Here is a 13,477-nt window from a genome sequence, read left to right on the forward strand (position 1 = left end):
TAATATGCTCGTGTCAAAAGAGGGAAAATGCTGGATGGTCATTTTAATGGGCTTGTTCAGAGCACGAGGACCCACTGGGGATCTCATTTACACAGGGAGGACTTGAGAGAATGAGCTTACGAGGGAGCCGCCTAAGGAAAGCACATCCAGTTCTGGTCTTACATGGGAAGTCATCTTATTCTTCTAAAATCAAGCAGAGAATCGATTTTGGGCTTCTGTTACCCTACAAACACAAAAATAAAGCAGAAAACCAATAGCACCCATAAAGTAAACCATAAAAACCCTCACTCCATTAGGCAAAGACAAAAGGAAAATGTAATTCCATGCCCAAATTACTGTGTGGTGGGAATAAGTGTTATTCTGGATGAAACCGGAGCTAATGGGGGGGGAACGGACACGACAAACACCAAGGGCCAGAGGAGAAGACCAGGAGTGAAGTGTTTCACTTTACCTGCAGAGGAGTAAAATGAGGCTTCAGCAGCAAACCCCACACCTATTATGATCATGTAACTATGATGTCCTGCATAACCATAGGATCAGCCTGTGCAATAATCTGAGAGTAATTTATAGTAACTTCTCTGAGCCACTTGCTCGTCTGGACTGTTGGAGCAGAGCAGAGCAGACCAACACCCAGCAAAAAGAGGAGCATGACAGAACACGAGGTGCAAGGACATGGAACAGGCCAGAGTCCACGATACAAAAATAAAGCAGTGCAGAACAACCTCAAAAAACAAGATAAATGTTTCGCCTACGTAACAAACTATCCAAACCCTAGCTGAAACCCTGTAAGACCACAAAGAACCCCCCCAGCACCAGAGCAACCACCCCCTTGTCTGCAGCAGTTATCATAAAGGCTCTGAATTTCATTCATCCCTAGAGGAGGGACCACTGCCACCAGCCAGACGGTTAGGCAGGCGGCTGCTGATGGAAGCTCATCTCGTTCTAAGTTTTCTCCACTGTATTGGCACTTGACATCAAGACTTCTTTGTGCCCACAATGCTAGAAGAGGTAGGAGGTACCCAGCTGGCTCTGGAGCAGAGAAGCAAACGTTTCAGCCGCATTTATTCGAAACAGAAACATATCACTCTCTTACACCAACTAGAAGAGCAAAGCCATTCCCCACTCCTCAAACCTCAGTGTTTCTCAGCTGTGATATTTCTTTCCCAAGTGGCCATTTAAAGCAAACAGGGATAACAGGAAGGAGGGGATGCCGGGACAGCTAGAGAAAAAGGGTCCTAAATAATTAAATCCCACTACTATTCAAACTGCTCAGCACCAGGGCTGCCAGTGGTCAACACTTCAAAGGGAATAATGAGCAAACACATCAGGCCTTGCTAGAGCTATAGTTTCCCACTTCTCAACACTCAGAAGGCTGTCCCAAACCTTGTGCCATCCAGAGACTGTATGGACCCCAAGTATAAATCCAAGCAGCATTTCCTCTTTGAAAACCCTCAGGCCCCATTTGTTAACCGAGAGCTCAATTCAGCCGATGGCAGACTCCTGCTCCTGCAAGGTCACCTCCCAGAAGGAAGGAGAACAGATATGCTGAGCCACTATATTGCATACACACACATGAAAACAGATTCAACAACGGCAACCTGACCCAGACTCAGTAAGCAAATTAATGTAAAAAACCCAAACCAAACAGAAATCATTCATTACAGTCATGGAGAGATTAATGTGTGTTGTGCCTCTCACAGGGGATGACATTTTGGAAGCGAGAGGGGGAAATATCACAATATTTAAACACAGGCAACTCGGGAGAAAGCAAAACTCTACAGCAGACTCGATCAGGATCTTCTCATGGAAGGGTACGAGGAGTCAGCTGAAGTGATACGAATGACCAAGATGGAAGAACACGACTCATTTCAGATACAGAAATGTTTAATGGCGTTAAAGTGCTACTTTAATGGGGACCATATGCTAACATTTAAACACAATTCCACTGCACTGCTAAATATAGTTGTCTTTATTTTTTTTATTTTATTTTACCTCTTTTTGCCCAACCCTACCTAAAACAATAAAATAAAATCTAAAGAACTGAAATTAACAACCCATTCAAATCAGCAATAAGTTATGAATTTTATAAAGCATTTTTTTCCTCTTTTTTTTTCTTAGTAATGAGGGGTAGTTAAATTACTTAACGATATACAAAGTTTCAAACAATGCCATAGGTGAGGACTCTATTAAGGTTCTTAAAACCTGGAAAACAAAATAATCCTGGCCATTAAAAAGACAAAAATAAAAAAGCAAAGCCCTCAAAGTGCAGGTTAGAATGCTCGTCTCCAAGAAAATTAGAAAACATTCGCTATAATAGCTCTTAACAGCACCTGCACAGGTAAGATGGCAAGGCCCTTGGGAACAGGACGTGCAGTCAAAACGTTACATTAACATGAGAGACGTGCTGAGCTTAACTAGGTTAACTATCGGACTGGAACTTCAAAAGTCAAAGGGAATGATTCTAAAAAGAAAACTGAAGAAACCCCCACCAAACCTGGCCTCTTCCAGCTACCACAGCCTTCATCCGTTGTGTGCATGGCAAAAAGCATCTTCGTATTTCGTTGGGTCAAGTGCTTCATCAAAACGGAGATCTTCTCATGGCGCAAATTCATATAAAAGACATCTAAGGATTCATATGGACAACTCTAAAAAGACGCATCAGACTTGGGGTGTTTTCCCTCCCAACACATTTACAAATGTTTATCAAAAAATCTCTTCAAATAAAAAGGTCAGAGTGGCTCAGTATCTGGGCATGACTCTCTGGCATGTCACCTCTCGTGTGTGCTGGTTTCTTTCTGTCCTCAGCTGGTTCTGTGCCTGCATGTGAGCACGCATCTACCGGGAGATCCGCTGCCGGTGTCACAGCCCGTGGCTGACACAGCCCACACTGTGCTGGTAGATTACAAGCGCGTACCCCTTGCTTTAGCCACGCAGCAGAGGTACTTGCATTTTAAATGATGTTCAACAGAAAGCTGAGCTGAATGGTGTTCTCTACTGAACATCTCTTTGCTGCCCCTCTCTCTCTGGGCACAGAATGAGACCTTAATCATTATTGTCGTTGTTATTCCTAGGCTATGTAAGCCTTCTTAGATTTCCTCGTACGTTACGACAGCACTGGATTGCAATAAACTGTAGGACACGGTCCTTTTAGGACCACAAAAGTTCTTCAGAAGGGCCTAAACAAGGTTGTTCAACCTGAACTGCAATGTAAGAAATTCTGACGTTTCTCAGATCTTGTGACAGAAAGAGAGGGGTGAGTCTCTAGTATCCTCTTTCAAACAAATAAATTCAAAACAAAGTGATTCATTGCTAAGGTCTACATCCAGGTCCCACAGAAACAAACGGATTTCACCGACTTCAAAGGGACTTGGGTTTGGTCTAACTTTTTTGCCAGCAGGAATTGGGATTGGTAACATGACCAAATGGACACACGTGGGTTTCTGTGGAGGCTTCCTTTTTACCCAAAAAGCTTTATATACAGGTGTCTCCATGACTGGCTGTCAATGTCATTTCTGAAAGAGGATACTGGCATCTAGGACCCAGTTTGATCACCCCAGTGAAATCATTCACCCCGCACTGTTGTCTCACTTGGTTCTAGGAAGCAAACGAGAGCTTGACACTGGCGCTGGAGTAACCCTCGTCACTCCCAATACTCTGCAAGCTGCTGTGATCATCAATGTCACTGATGCTGGTTGTGCTGATATTGTCCACTTCTCCATGGGAGAACTCTGTGCTTTCAACGTCCACTTCAATCTCTTCTAAAAAGGAAGACAAGAGAAATGCAGACTGGTTAGCACCACAGATCCAACTGCTCCCTTCAAGCCTGCGAGCTGCCGGGACCCTCCCAGTCAGGGATGAAGCAGCAGCCCGGTAGGAAGAGTTTCAGCGCTCTCCCTTGGTGCGGGATGGGCTGTGGATATGGTTTATAAAGAGACTAGGTATCAGCTTGGAGGTTTTCCTAGGAACTTGGAAAAGGGATTTGACTGTGGAAAAGGCCACAATATCAGCAGATGTGGCCCCCTCACACACTGAACTTGTTCTGCAACCTCTTCCTTTGGAGCTCTACTACCCCAGCGGTGGAAACAAAAAAGAAACACCTAAAACGGAGAGCAACAGAGAAAACAGAGCACGTAGTTATCCCAAACACGCTGCTTGCTCGATATCACGTTACCAAAGCGGGTACCACTCATCTAGGGCATTACAGTGCATTATCTTGGGGATCTGGGTTACTCTCAAGAGATGCTCAGTGGATTTTAGAACATGAATCTTGTCTTTTAAGATAAACTCAGAAAGCAGGTATCTCGTTAAACAGACATCTTCGTTCCTGTACTATTTAGGAATTTTCCGTAATCATTTTTTTTTTAAACTACAGACTCACACCCAAACCATACAGCATCTTTGGGTCTGTCAGTAAATATCAAACCATTTCTATGCCTAAATATCTCTCCACAGCAGAGATATGTAAAAAAAGAAAATCATCTGAATTCAGTTAGTCATTCAGATAATCTCTATCGAGTTCTAACAAGGGAGAACTCTATGGGATGCTTGGGAAAAAAAGGAGGTAGGGGGATGTAGAATGACTTCAGTAATTTTAGGAGGCAATCTGCTTGGTTCCATTCGCTTGGTTAATGCCATGGCACCTTGGTTATTCATGGCCCAAATAGAGAACAAGAAGCTGGAAACTGCTTTGCAACATTCCTTCCAGTCCCACTAATATCTTCTTAGATTTTCCTCTCTGAATGGCCAAGAGATGCAGCAGACCAAAAAGCACAACGGGCATCTCAACTTTATCATGAGGTATTTAGCTGCCATATTGTGACCACATAATTTTTCCTACTTTCAGCATTTTAGAGAGCCTTTTGGAGAAACAGATCACTTTAAATGCCACAGAAATCGCCTCACGTTGACAATAACACTTCTTCCAGACTTAATAAGAACTCATGCAAAATACTGCATATACACAATATTCATGCATGGACATGAGTCTCTGTGTGTGTGCATGCATTTGAGCCAAATCAGTAGGCTAAATATCAAAGGCCATAAGAAGGAGTTAGGTGAGAGACAAGAAATTGATGAATCTCATGTCCTTGCTTCACAGAGTCCTGGAGATTCAGTGCTAGTTCAGGGACACTCACCTCGCTCTGAGTCTGAGCGATCCGAGGAAATGGTAGATCCAATGCTGTCCATTCGTATTCGCTCTATCTCCTGAGGACCCTGTAGCTGTTCCAGTCTTCTCTTTAGGAATCTTTGTTCTCGTTCCAGGTTCTCAAGCTGGTGTTGGCTTCTCCTCTCAGCCTCTTCAAGTTTCTGACACGATCAAACACAACTCAAGATTAGTTGCATCCTTTTCTCCTTCCCTCCCACCTCCACTGCCCAGCCACTTGCTTTCCTTAGGCCTTCCCAGGTCCTGGAGAGATTTAAGGTACAAACGAGCCCCGAACCAAGTTGTTTTGCAGTCTACAAGAACAATGCCATCTCCACATATCTTTTCCACCTTCCAAGTCCTGTTAAATCTTAGGCATTAGTATGAAAAGTCTCCGAGGACAGAGGCTCTCCAGAGGGAATAATGTGAATTGTAGCAGTTTGTGGGTCATTCCACATGGATTCAGCCGCTTGCATTACCAAATCTGTCCACGAAGGGGCTGCAATTCCCTTAACCAAAACAATTCAAGGTTTGTTATGATCTACTGTAACATAAAAACGTGCCCTGGGAGTTCTGTGTTCCTTGCTGCATGGTTTAGCAGGATTTCTCAGAAACAGTTTTCTATTCAGTAAGCGATTTACATAACCTACTACAGATTTCTTTGATCACAGCTGGGAAATCTACCAGGACACTGTTCTTTGTTTCCTACAACAAGCGCATTGCATAAGGAGGAGTCATTTCAGGCTAACTCTGTCCCTTCGGCAGCGCTTTTTCTCCTTCACCACCCACCCTCCCCCCATCCTGACCTGCAACAAAGTATTTCAGCCTCTTCTAGATACTGACAATGCCGCATTTTCTTTTCATGCTTTGCTTTGCCAAAAATGAATCTAGGAGAGCGCAGGGCTATCTGGCAAGTTCACATGTAAAACCCCAGCAAGCCAATCCTGTCTTATGCTCTTGTGGTTTGTGCTAATGCTTTGGCAATAAGAACTCACTAGCACAACAGTAAAAAAGCTGCATTTCCCATCAAAACGCGGTCATTCAAGAGCAGGTAGGTTTTTCTTTAAAGAGATGCAGCTGTCAACGAGTGATCGCAATGCAGAGCAAGACCCCTGCTCTCTAAATCAATCATTTCCGTAGTTAACGGAGTTCATTATGGACTTTTCTAACAATGTGGCTTGTAGCAATGATAAATGATTAATCGAGAGGGCAAGGCTTGCTTGCCTTTTTTTTTTTTTTTTTCTTTAAAGGTGTTGGTCTTCTTCAGCAGAGTTACCTCTAGGCACCAACAGCAAGCAACTGAATTGCACTTCCCAACAACCCAGACTGAAAGCAGCTGGAAAACTAACTCTTACCTTGATATGTGCTTTGGCTTTGTTGAGCAGCCCAAGCGTTGTGTGCCTGGTGCAGTCTGGTCCCAGCGGTATCAGAACTTTTAAGCGTTCTAGACACAGGCGGAGGTGAGCTCGGCTGCAAGGGGAGAAAAGGAGGATCAGAGCTATGCTTTCAGAAAGGGAGCATCGTTTCCTTCTCTGCTTCCCTCCTAGGAAACATTTTTCATGTTTCCCTCTTTCCACACATCACAAAATTGACCACAGGTACCAGGACAGACCACCACTGAACTATTTACACTGCAAACATCAGCTGCTCACCAATACTTGCATTATTGCTCACCTCTGACAGACGCTGTTTATTTTCTTGCTGTCTGAACTGTTAATCTGACTCATCTGGATGAACTTTGTGCAAGGGCAAGGCACACAGGCAAATGGTATAAGTATCTCCTGGTTTTCTTCCCTCTCTCTCAGCTCTTTGCTGTCTGTTTTCCTGAGAACTCTTATGAAAGCAATTTCGAACGACTGCTAACTCCTGCACACTTGTGCGTTGCTGGCTCGGGGACATTTGTTACGAACTCATCTGAACACCATCTTTTTGCACAAAATTAAGATGACCAATCAGAAAAACAGTCAGCCCAAAACATCCAAATCAGCCCAATCCATGCTGGCAGAAAAAGGAGCTAAAGGGATGGCAGTTCCCAAGAACTGCACTCTTATTTCTTTCTGGGCCCAAGTCTGAAATGGTCCTGGGGTTGCAAGTTCTGTGGAAACAAGAGAACCCAAGACTTTCCCCCAGGCAGTCTTCTGACCTTGGCTCATGTCTGCAAAAGACAGTCTCCAGCACAACATCGTTGCTGATGATATGAGCCATTCCCTGCAGAACATGGAAATGTGTTCCAGGGAAAATGGTTCAGGCAGCAGTGGCAGAGCACATCATCCTTGGGCTAAACAGGAAAACTGTTCCCAACGTCTCCTCTTCTGTATCACACATGCAGGAGTGAACAGCAGATTTCTGGAAAACTATCTAGTGCGAGTTGCCTTTTTCCCCTTCCTCTCTCTTTCCCAGACATTAATGATCTAGGTCCAAACTTGTCATCCCAATCAATAACACAATGACATCAACTCCACCATTCACATGCAAGAAACACCGGTGCAAAAGGAGTCCTGAAAGCCTATCCCAGCCCTTGCTCGTGCACAAAGAAACTGAATCTTAGCCTGATCCATCTCAATGCAGGGGAAAGATAACAAAAAAAAAAAAAAAAAAAAAAAAAGAAAGGAAGGAAGAAAAAAAAGCAGCATGGACAGTTCATTTCCATTTGTTTTTCAAATCCACTATTGCACCCAGTTTGAAAAGGGTGGGGGAGAGAAGTCTGTAATCAAGCAATTATGCCAGTGACAAGCAAGGATGATTAAGGGTGGAAGGGTCAGGGGTTTTGCTGATGAACTGTCAGCGCAGAGGAACGTTCACCAGCAGTGCTGGAGCTGTGAGCTCCTCACTGTTTCTATTATAAAACTCTTTACAAAGGGTCCATCATTCCGTCTCAAGAACAGCCACAGGGCTGCGTATGACCAGCAAGGGCCTTGAAGAACAGATTTTCCATTAAATACTACAAACTGGAGGGGGTAGGGAAAAGGAAATCATAATCCCAAAATCAAACTGAAAAAAGTCATCACATCAATCTCATCTTTTACTTCTCAGCTGGCTCTAGGGCAAACCCCACTGACATTAAACCCATACAGCTGACACAGGGGGATTTTTTTCTACCTGGAAGCCCATTTTCAATACAGAACTAGATCGACAGGAGTTGTGTGCGCCCACTACAGGTGTTTGCCTGATGTCTCATGATGACCTGCAGGAGCAGCACTGAAAAAGCACTCCTGGTTCACACTGGCTCTGTAGTTCATGTCATCCCATGGGAGACCAGACACTAATTTCTTGCAGGTAGAGAAAGGAGGAGGATCTTGTGGTTGAAGACATCCTGGGTTTTGCATCCATTTTCCGTTATGCCACAGATTTCCTGAACAGCCACAGAGGCAAGTCACCCAGTCAGAGTTGTCGCAGCACAGCCATCAAAGCACAGCACAGAGCAGCAAGTGTCTCTTTACAGCACAAGTATGAGCATCAGTCACACACCACACACTGCACTTGAGGGATCAGCTCCAGCTAAAAATGCAGATTACATCGCACTCAAGATTCTGTGCGCACAGAATCTGGGGGCTGAGAAGCAGGACCAGTTCCACCTGACAGGGGACTAACAAAGAACCTGCTATGGGTAGGGAGCACAGACTCCCCTTCTTCTGCTGGGCAAGGGCAGCTCCCAGCCATAGGAAAACTGAATTATTTGTGCAACAGAAAACAAAAAGTTTGAGGACTCAATATCCAACCCATGTCAAATGTCTCACAGCTCACTCCTGAATACAGAGAGAAATGGTCAACCCATCTACAGCCTGAGCTTTGGGCTGAGTCTCAGCACTGGAGGTTTTACCGGGAACCAGGGAAGGCACTGAACCAGGAACTGCGATTCCTGGAACCAGCCACCAGCTTTGGGCAGGAGAAAGCACTGGCTGGAGTGCTGAGAGGGTGGTTACAAGGACAGCACTGAACTGCCACGTCAAAAAAGGACGGCACTGAACTGCCACGTCAAAAGCTAGATTATTTGCAAACTCGATGATATCAATCATGTAAGCATTGGAAAGCTATATGCAAAATACAGCCATGTAATAAAACCCTGGACACAGAGACTCTTCCCATTGTGTCTCAGGGCAAAGGCAGATCGAAGAAGGTTGCTGTGCTCTGCTGGCCCCGACGAGTGCAGGGAGAGGACAAAGCAGTCGGAGGGCCTGTCTCCATAAGGATGCTGGAAAAGCTGGCAGAAAGTTACTTCCCCAGCACGTGTGGACCCAAAGGGAATGCTCACCCAGTTCCAGCTCCCCACATCAGCTCCTAAAGCCCAGAAGACTGTCCCAGACTCACACAGATGGTTTTCAGAGAAACTGCTCCTGCCAGTAGGCTCTGCTGTCCACCCACCAAAGGCCACGGCCTGCAGCAGGGTGACGGCCTCTGCCAGCACAGCAGGCATCAGGGGGGGACACCTGCCTGCAGTGCAGTGTGTGAGCACCCACTGATAAGTTCCCAACAGTGCAGCGCACAGCTCGGACACTGAGCACGCTGCAGGGGCAGGTGGTGTTGGTTGAGCCGAGGCAGATTTGATAGAATTTTGACCAAAGCAATCTGCGCTGCTGTTGGATTTCCCCCTTGTTTTGTACTCGGAGCTGAGCCAAACTGAGTTTTGACGCCACTGCAAATCTAAGTGCTTTTACATCTCCAACCACAGCCTAAGTAAGGGAAACACACCGGGCTTTACGTTAGCACACAGCAGCGGGCCAGCCTCAGCGTGCAGGCTGGTGCATTCTGGGGACAGCCAGGTCCTTCAGCCCCAGCTGTCACCTCCTGCTGCTGGGGCCAACACTGGCAGAGCCGTTCCAGAGCTCCCTGGCCCGGTGTAGATGGGATAGCAAAGAGCAACCAAGCCCACAAACTGCCCTGGCACGTGAGCGTGTTGCTTTCCTGCAAAGAGATCAAATCAAAAGCCTGCCCAGCGTTCTCCCCTCTGCAGCGTTAAACATCTTGCCTTTTTACTTTTAAAATCTCACCCAGTAAGAGTCCCTGATCTCTCTCAACTTCCAATATCCCTCAAGTGGATCATGATGGGTTCTTAAACCAGGGAGAACACAGGCAGGTCTGACACACTCATGGGTGGTTTCAGTAAAACACAGAAATAAGACTCAGAGCTCAAAAGCATCGCAGCAAACTTAGCTAAAAGACCATTTGGAGAGAAAGCAATCACAAACCTATTAATCTTTCTTATCAAGTCCTAGAGCTGTACCTGGGCAGCTGTAATCCCACAGGTCACACCATGATACAAATGTCTTTTCCCCTTGTTTACCCGGGCTCTGTTGCAACACGGATTTGACAATGCTGCAGGCTCTTGTATTCAATGAAAATACCAGCATTGTGCAGGCTCCAGACAGAGCCAGACGGCTCTCCATGTAAACCACTGGATTATGCCAATATTTGACGCATCTGCCAATATCTGGAAAAACAAGTCTAAATGCCCATATTGTTATATAACAGAGGAACAACTCGGGCTTGGCGCAAAGGGCTGCTGCCTCTCACTGCCTTGATCTCAGGGAAGACACAGCATGACAGAAGGAGAATTCCAGTTTCGTCTGAGGTCGAAGCCTTTGCACACTAGCTGTGGGGAAGCTGGGGAAAGCTGGAGCCCTTTCTCCTACAGTAGTGGCCTTAGAAAAAAATCATGCTCTTGCAGCAGCAGTTGCTGTGAGAAGGAATCTATAGAAGATTCGAAAGGAGGGGGCTCTCAAGATCAGCCTGATGAGGAGGAAGACTCCTCTTGAGGTTCCCATGTGGGGCATCAAGAATGCCAGAAAAGGAGCCAAGCGCCCCTGAGAGCTTCTGGGTGTATTCAGGGATTATCTACTTCTACCCCAGCTCCCATCTAAGCCTGAGCCTCTATCAGAGAGGAGGCTGGCCCTTGCTCCACGCAGCCCTTCTTTGCATTTGGCTCTGCCTGGCTGCAGAGGGCTGTAATTTCACAGCCTGCTCTCCTCTCTGGCTCCCAATGACATCATCCACTGATTATATAAAGCACAGGGAGGAAGCCTTTATTTATGCGTGCTTTTTGCTCATAGCTTCAGCTGTCTCACTGTACAACATGCACCCAAATCTGCATGACTGCAGGAACTCGGCTCCCTTTCGCCTGGATCAAAACTGCAGTGCAGAAAAACGTGTAGGTGCAAAAAAATTCCCCATTTCCTTCTACCACTCCTCGGAGGACATATTTTAGGGGTTTAGGTAGGAATCAACTTGTCCCAGCACTCTGCACCACAGCAAGCTGGGCACAAAGTCAGCAGCCACTTCCCTGCCTCTGAAGTCCCCAGAGAGCTAAGGGACCTGTGGTGGCAGCTCCAAGCCACGTGCCTGCTGGTCACAGAGGCTACCCAGGGGCTAGAACCTACCTACATTCTACACGCAGAGCCCCATGCGAGGGCCAGCCCAGGGTTGGAAGGGCATTGCTGCAGCCTTAGTTGCGGGCACAACTGTCAGGAAGCCATCCCTGAATGTAAACATCTCTGCAGAGACTGCAGCTTCTTTGCTAGGACAGGTTTGTGGTTGGTGTGGGGGTGGTTTCCAGCTCCCATCATCAGCAGAAGCAATGGAAACTCAGACAAGAAACTTCCTCTGCTGAGGAGTCAAGCACACAGAGTCAGCTCTGAAGCAGCAGGTTTATCAGATTCAACACTATCCCCTCATCAGACACTCCTGACAGCCTTGGCTGAATCAAGGCCCCAACATCTGCAACACACACAAGCACACTCATCCCATCTTTCAAATATCAAGCCTCCCTCCCAGCAGGAAATGACCAACTCGCCTCCAGCAGCATTTCAAAATGCTGGATTCTGATTTTTGGATGTTGAAAGAAGGGAGCATCTGAGGGAAAGGAAAAGCATTTCCTAGATATTTTTGTACTATGCCTGCAGGTCTATAGGGCCCAAATTCATTCACCAGTGGATTTCAGCATGTGCTTAACATTAGGAAAATGCTTAACATTAGCAAAACGCTCAACATTAGCAAAGTGCTCAAGTCCCACCAAGGCTAAATCAGACACTTGATCTCCAAGAGATGTCAAAAAAACAGAACCAAACCAAACAAGAATCATCAAAAGAACCAGCAGAAGGAAGATCCTAATGCAGAAAAGGACATGATCATCTTTGCCCTCTGCCCTCTTCCTCCCCTTCCCTCTATACTTTTTCAAAGTTAAGCCTAATTTTACCCTGAAATTAGAAACCACCAACTTTGTTTGGATTTCAGAGCTAATAGATGCTTTAAAAATTCAGGAGGGATCACTGGTTAAAGAAAGCAATTCCTGGAGAAACGCAAGTGACCCCACATCAATAATTCACTGGACAAGAATGATTTTGAGACAAAAGTAATGAGAAACACGTGCAAAACCCACAGGACAGAGAAAATGGGGGAAAAAAATACGGTTTCCTTCTAGAAGCAATTCACACGTCAGAGGCATGCTTATCTCTAATAGCCATCACCCGACCTGGTATTCCTTCCATACTCTTCTTTCTAACCCCTAGCCAAGCCCTCTCTGCAGTGGAATCTACTCCCTGCGTTATGAATGCTTGTCTTCAGTGAGGGAAGAGGTTTTGCCAAGCACCTGGAACAGGAATGGCAAGGCAGCTGGGCGCTGGGGGCCGAGCGTGCTTTCTCTGCTGCAGAGCATTATGCAATTGCTGCAAGCCCTCCAGCCACCCGCAATAAAGCTGCGGTGGCGTCCAGCCAGCCTGCAATAAACACACTCGCACCCGCTCACCCCAATTCCACAGGACACCAGAGACGAGACACACGTTTTAGAAGGAAATCTAGCTCAGAAATACACAGCTAAAAGTTAATACTCTCCACCTCAGCTATGAAATTAAGAACAAACCTTGCTTTCTGATTTTAAATCGGGTCTCTTCTCACGATTATTTCTTTCCCTGCATTTGCTCCCAGCTGAAGGAGATACTTGCTCATTTGCCTCTTTGTTTCCAGTCATTTTCTACCAATGGCTCCCTGGCACGTAGGAGTATTTGTATTCCAAATGCTAATAAAATGTACTATGAAAAAGTAATTGGGGAAAAAAAAAAGCCCTTAGATCTCTACATTTTTTTAAGTCTATCGTTTAAAATAAACAAAGAAATGAAAATTTAAGACCAACAATAAAAACACTTCACAACGTAGCGTAAATAGGAATTTAAAGGAACAAAACAGTCCTATGGGCAACATTTTCAGTCTGATCTTAACCGTACCAGATCTGTTTGCAAAAGTTCAAGACAAACATGCACCCAACTGCAATCCCAAATCAAGGGCAGATGAAAAACAAACCACAAATGAAGACACCCGCGATTAAACAATAGTAAGAGCAATAAT

The 13,477-nt window shown here is 45.6% G+C and overlaps 1 protein-coding gene across 2 annotated transcripts in view; it reads right to left on the minus strand.

Moving 5' to 3' along the window:
* Positions 1-1,883: 1,883 nt before the first annotated feature.
* Positions 1,884-13,477, minus strand: part of MXI1 (MAX interactor 1, dimerization protein) — a 58,668-nt gene continuing 47,074 nt past the window's right edge. For both annotated transcript variants that reach the window (XM_009568188.2, XM_054071146.1), the window contains exons 4-6: positions 6,499-6,613; positions 5,136-5,307; positions 1,884-3,758 (exon numbers count right to left, since the gene is read on the minus strand). In XM_009568188.2, the coding sequence (XP_009566483.2) occupies positions 3,595-3,758; positions 5,136-5,307; positions 6,499-6,613 (451 nt within the window). In that variant the 3' untranslated portion in view covers positions 1,884-3,594. The remainder of the gene's footprint in view (positions 3,759-5,135; positions 5,308-6,498; positions 6,614-13,477) is intronic.

Source organism: Cuculus canorus, chromosome 7 (assembly GCF_017976375.1).
Source record: "Cuculus canorus isolate bCucCan1 chromosome 7, bCucCan1.pri, whole genome shotgun sequence".
Lineage (NCBI taxonomy): Eukaryota > Metazoa > Chordata > Aves > Cuculiformes > Cuculidae > Cuculus > Cuculus canorus.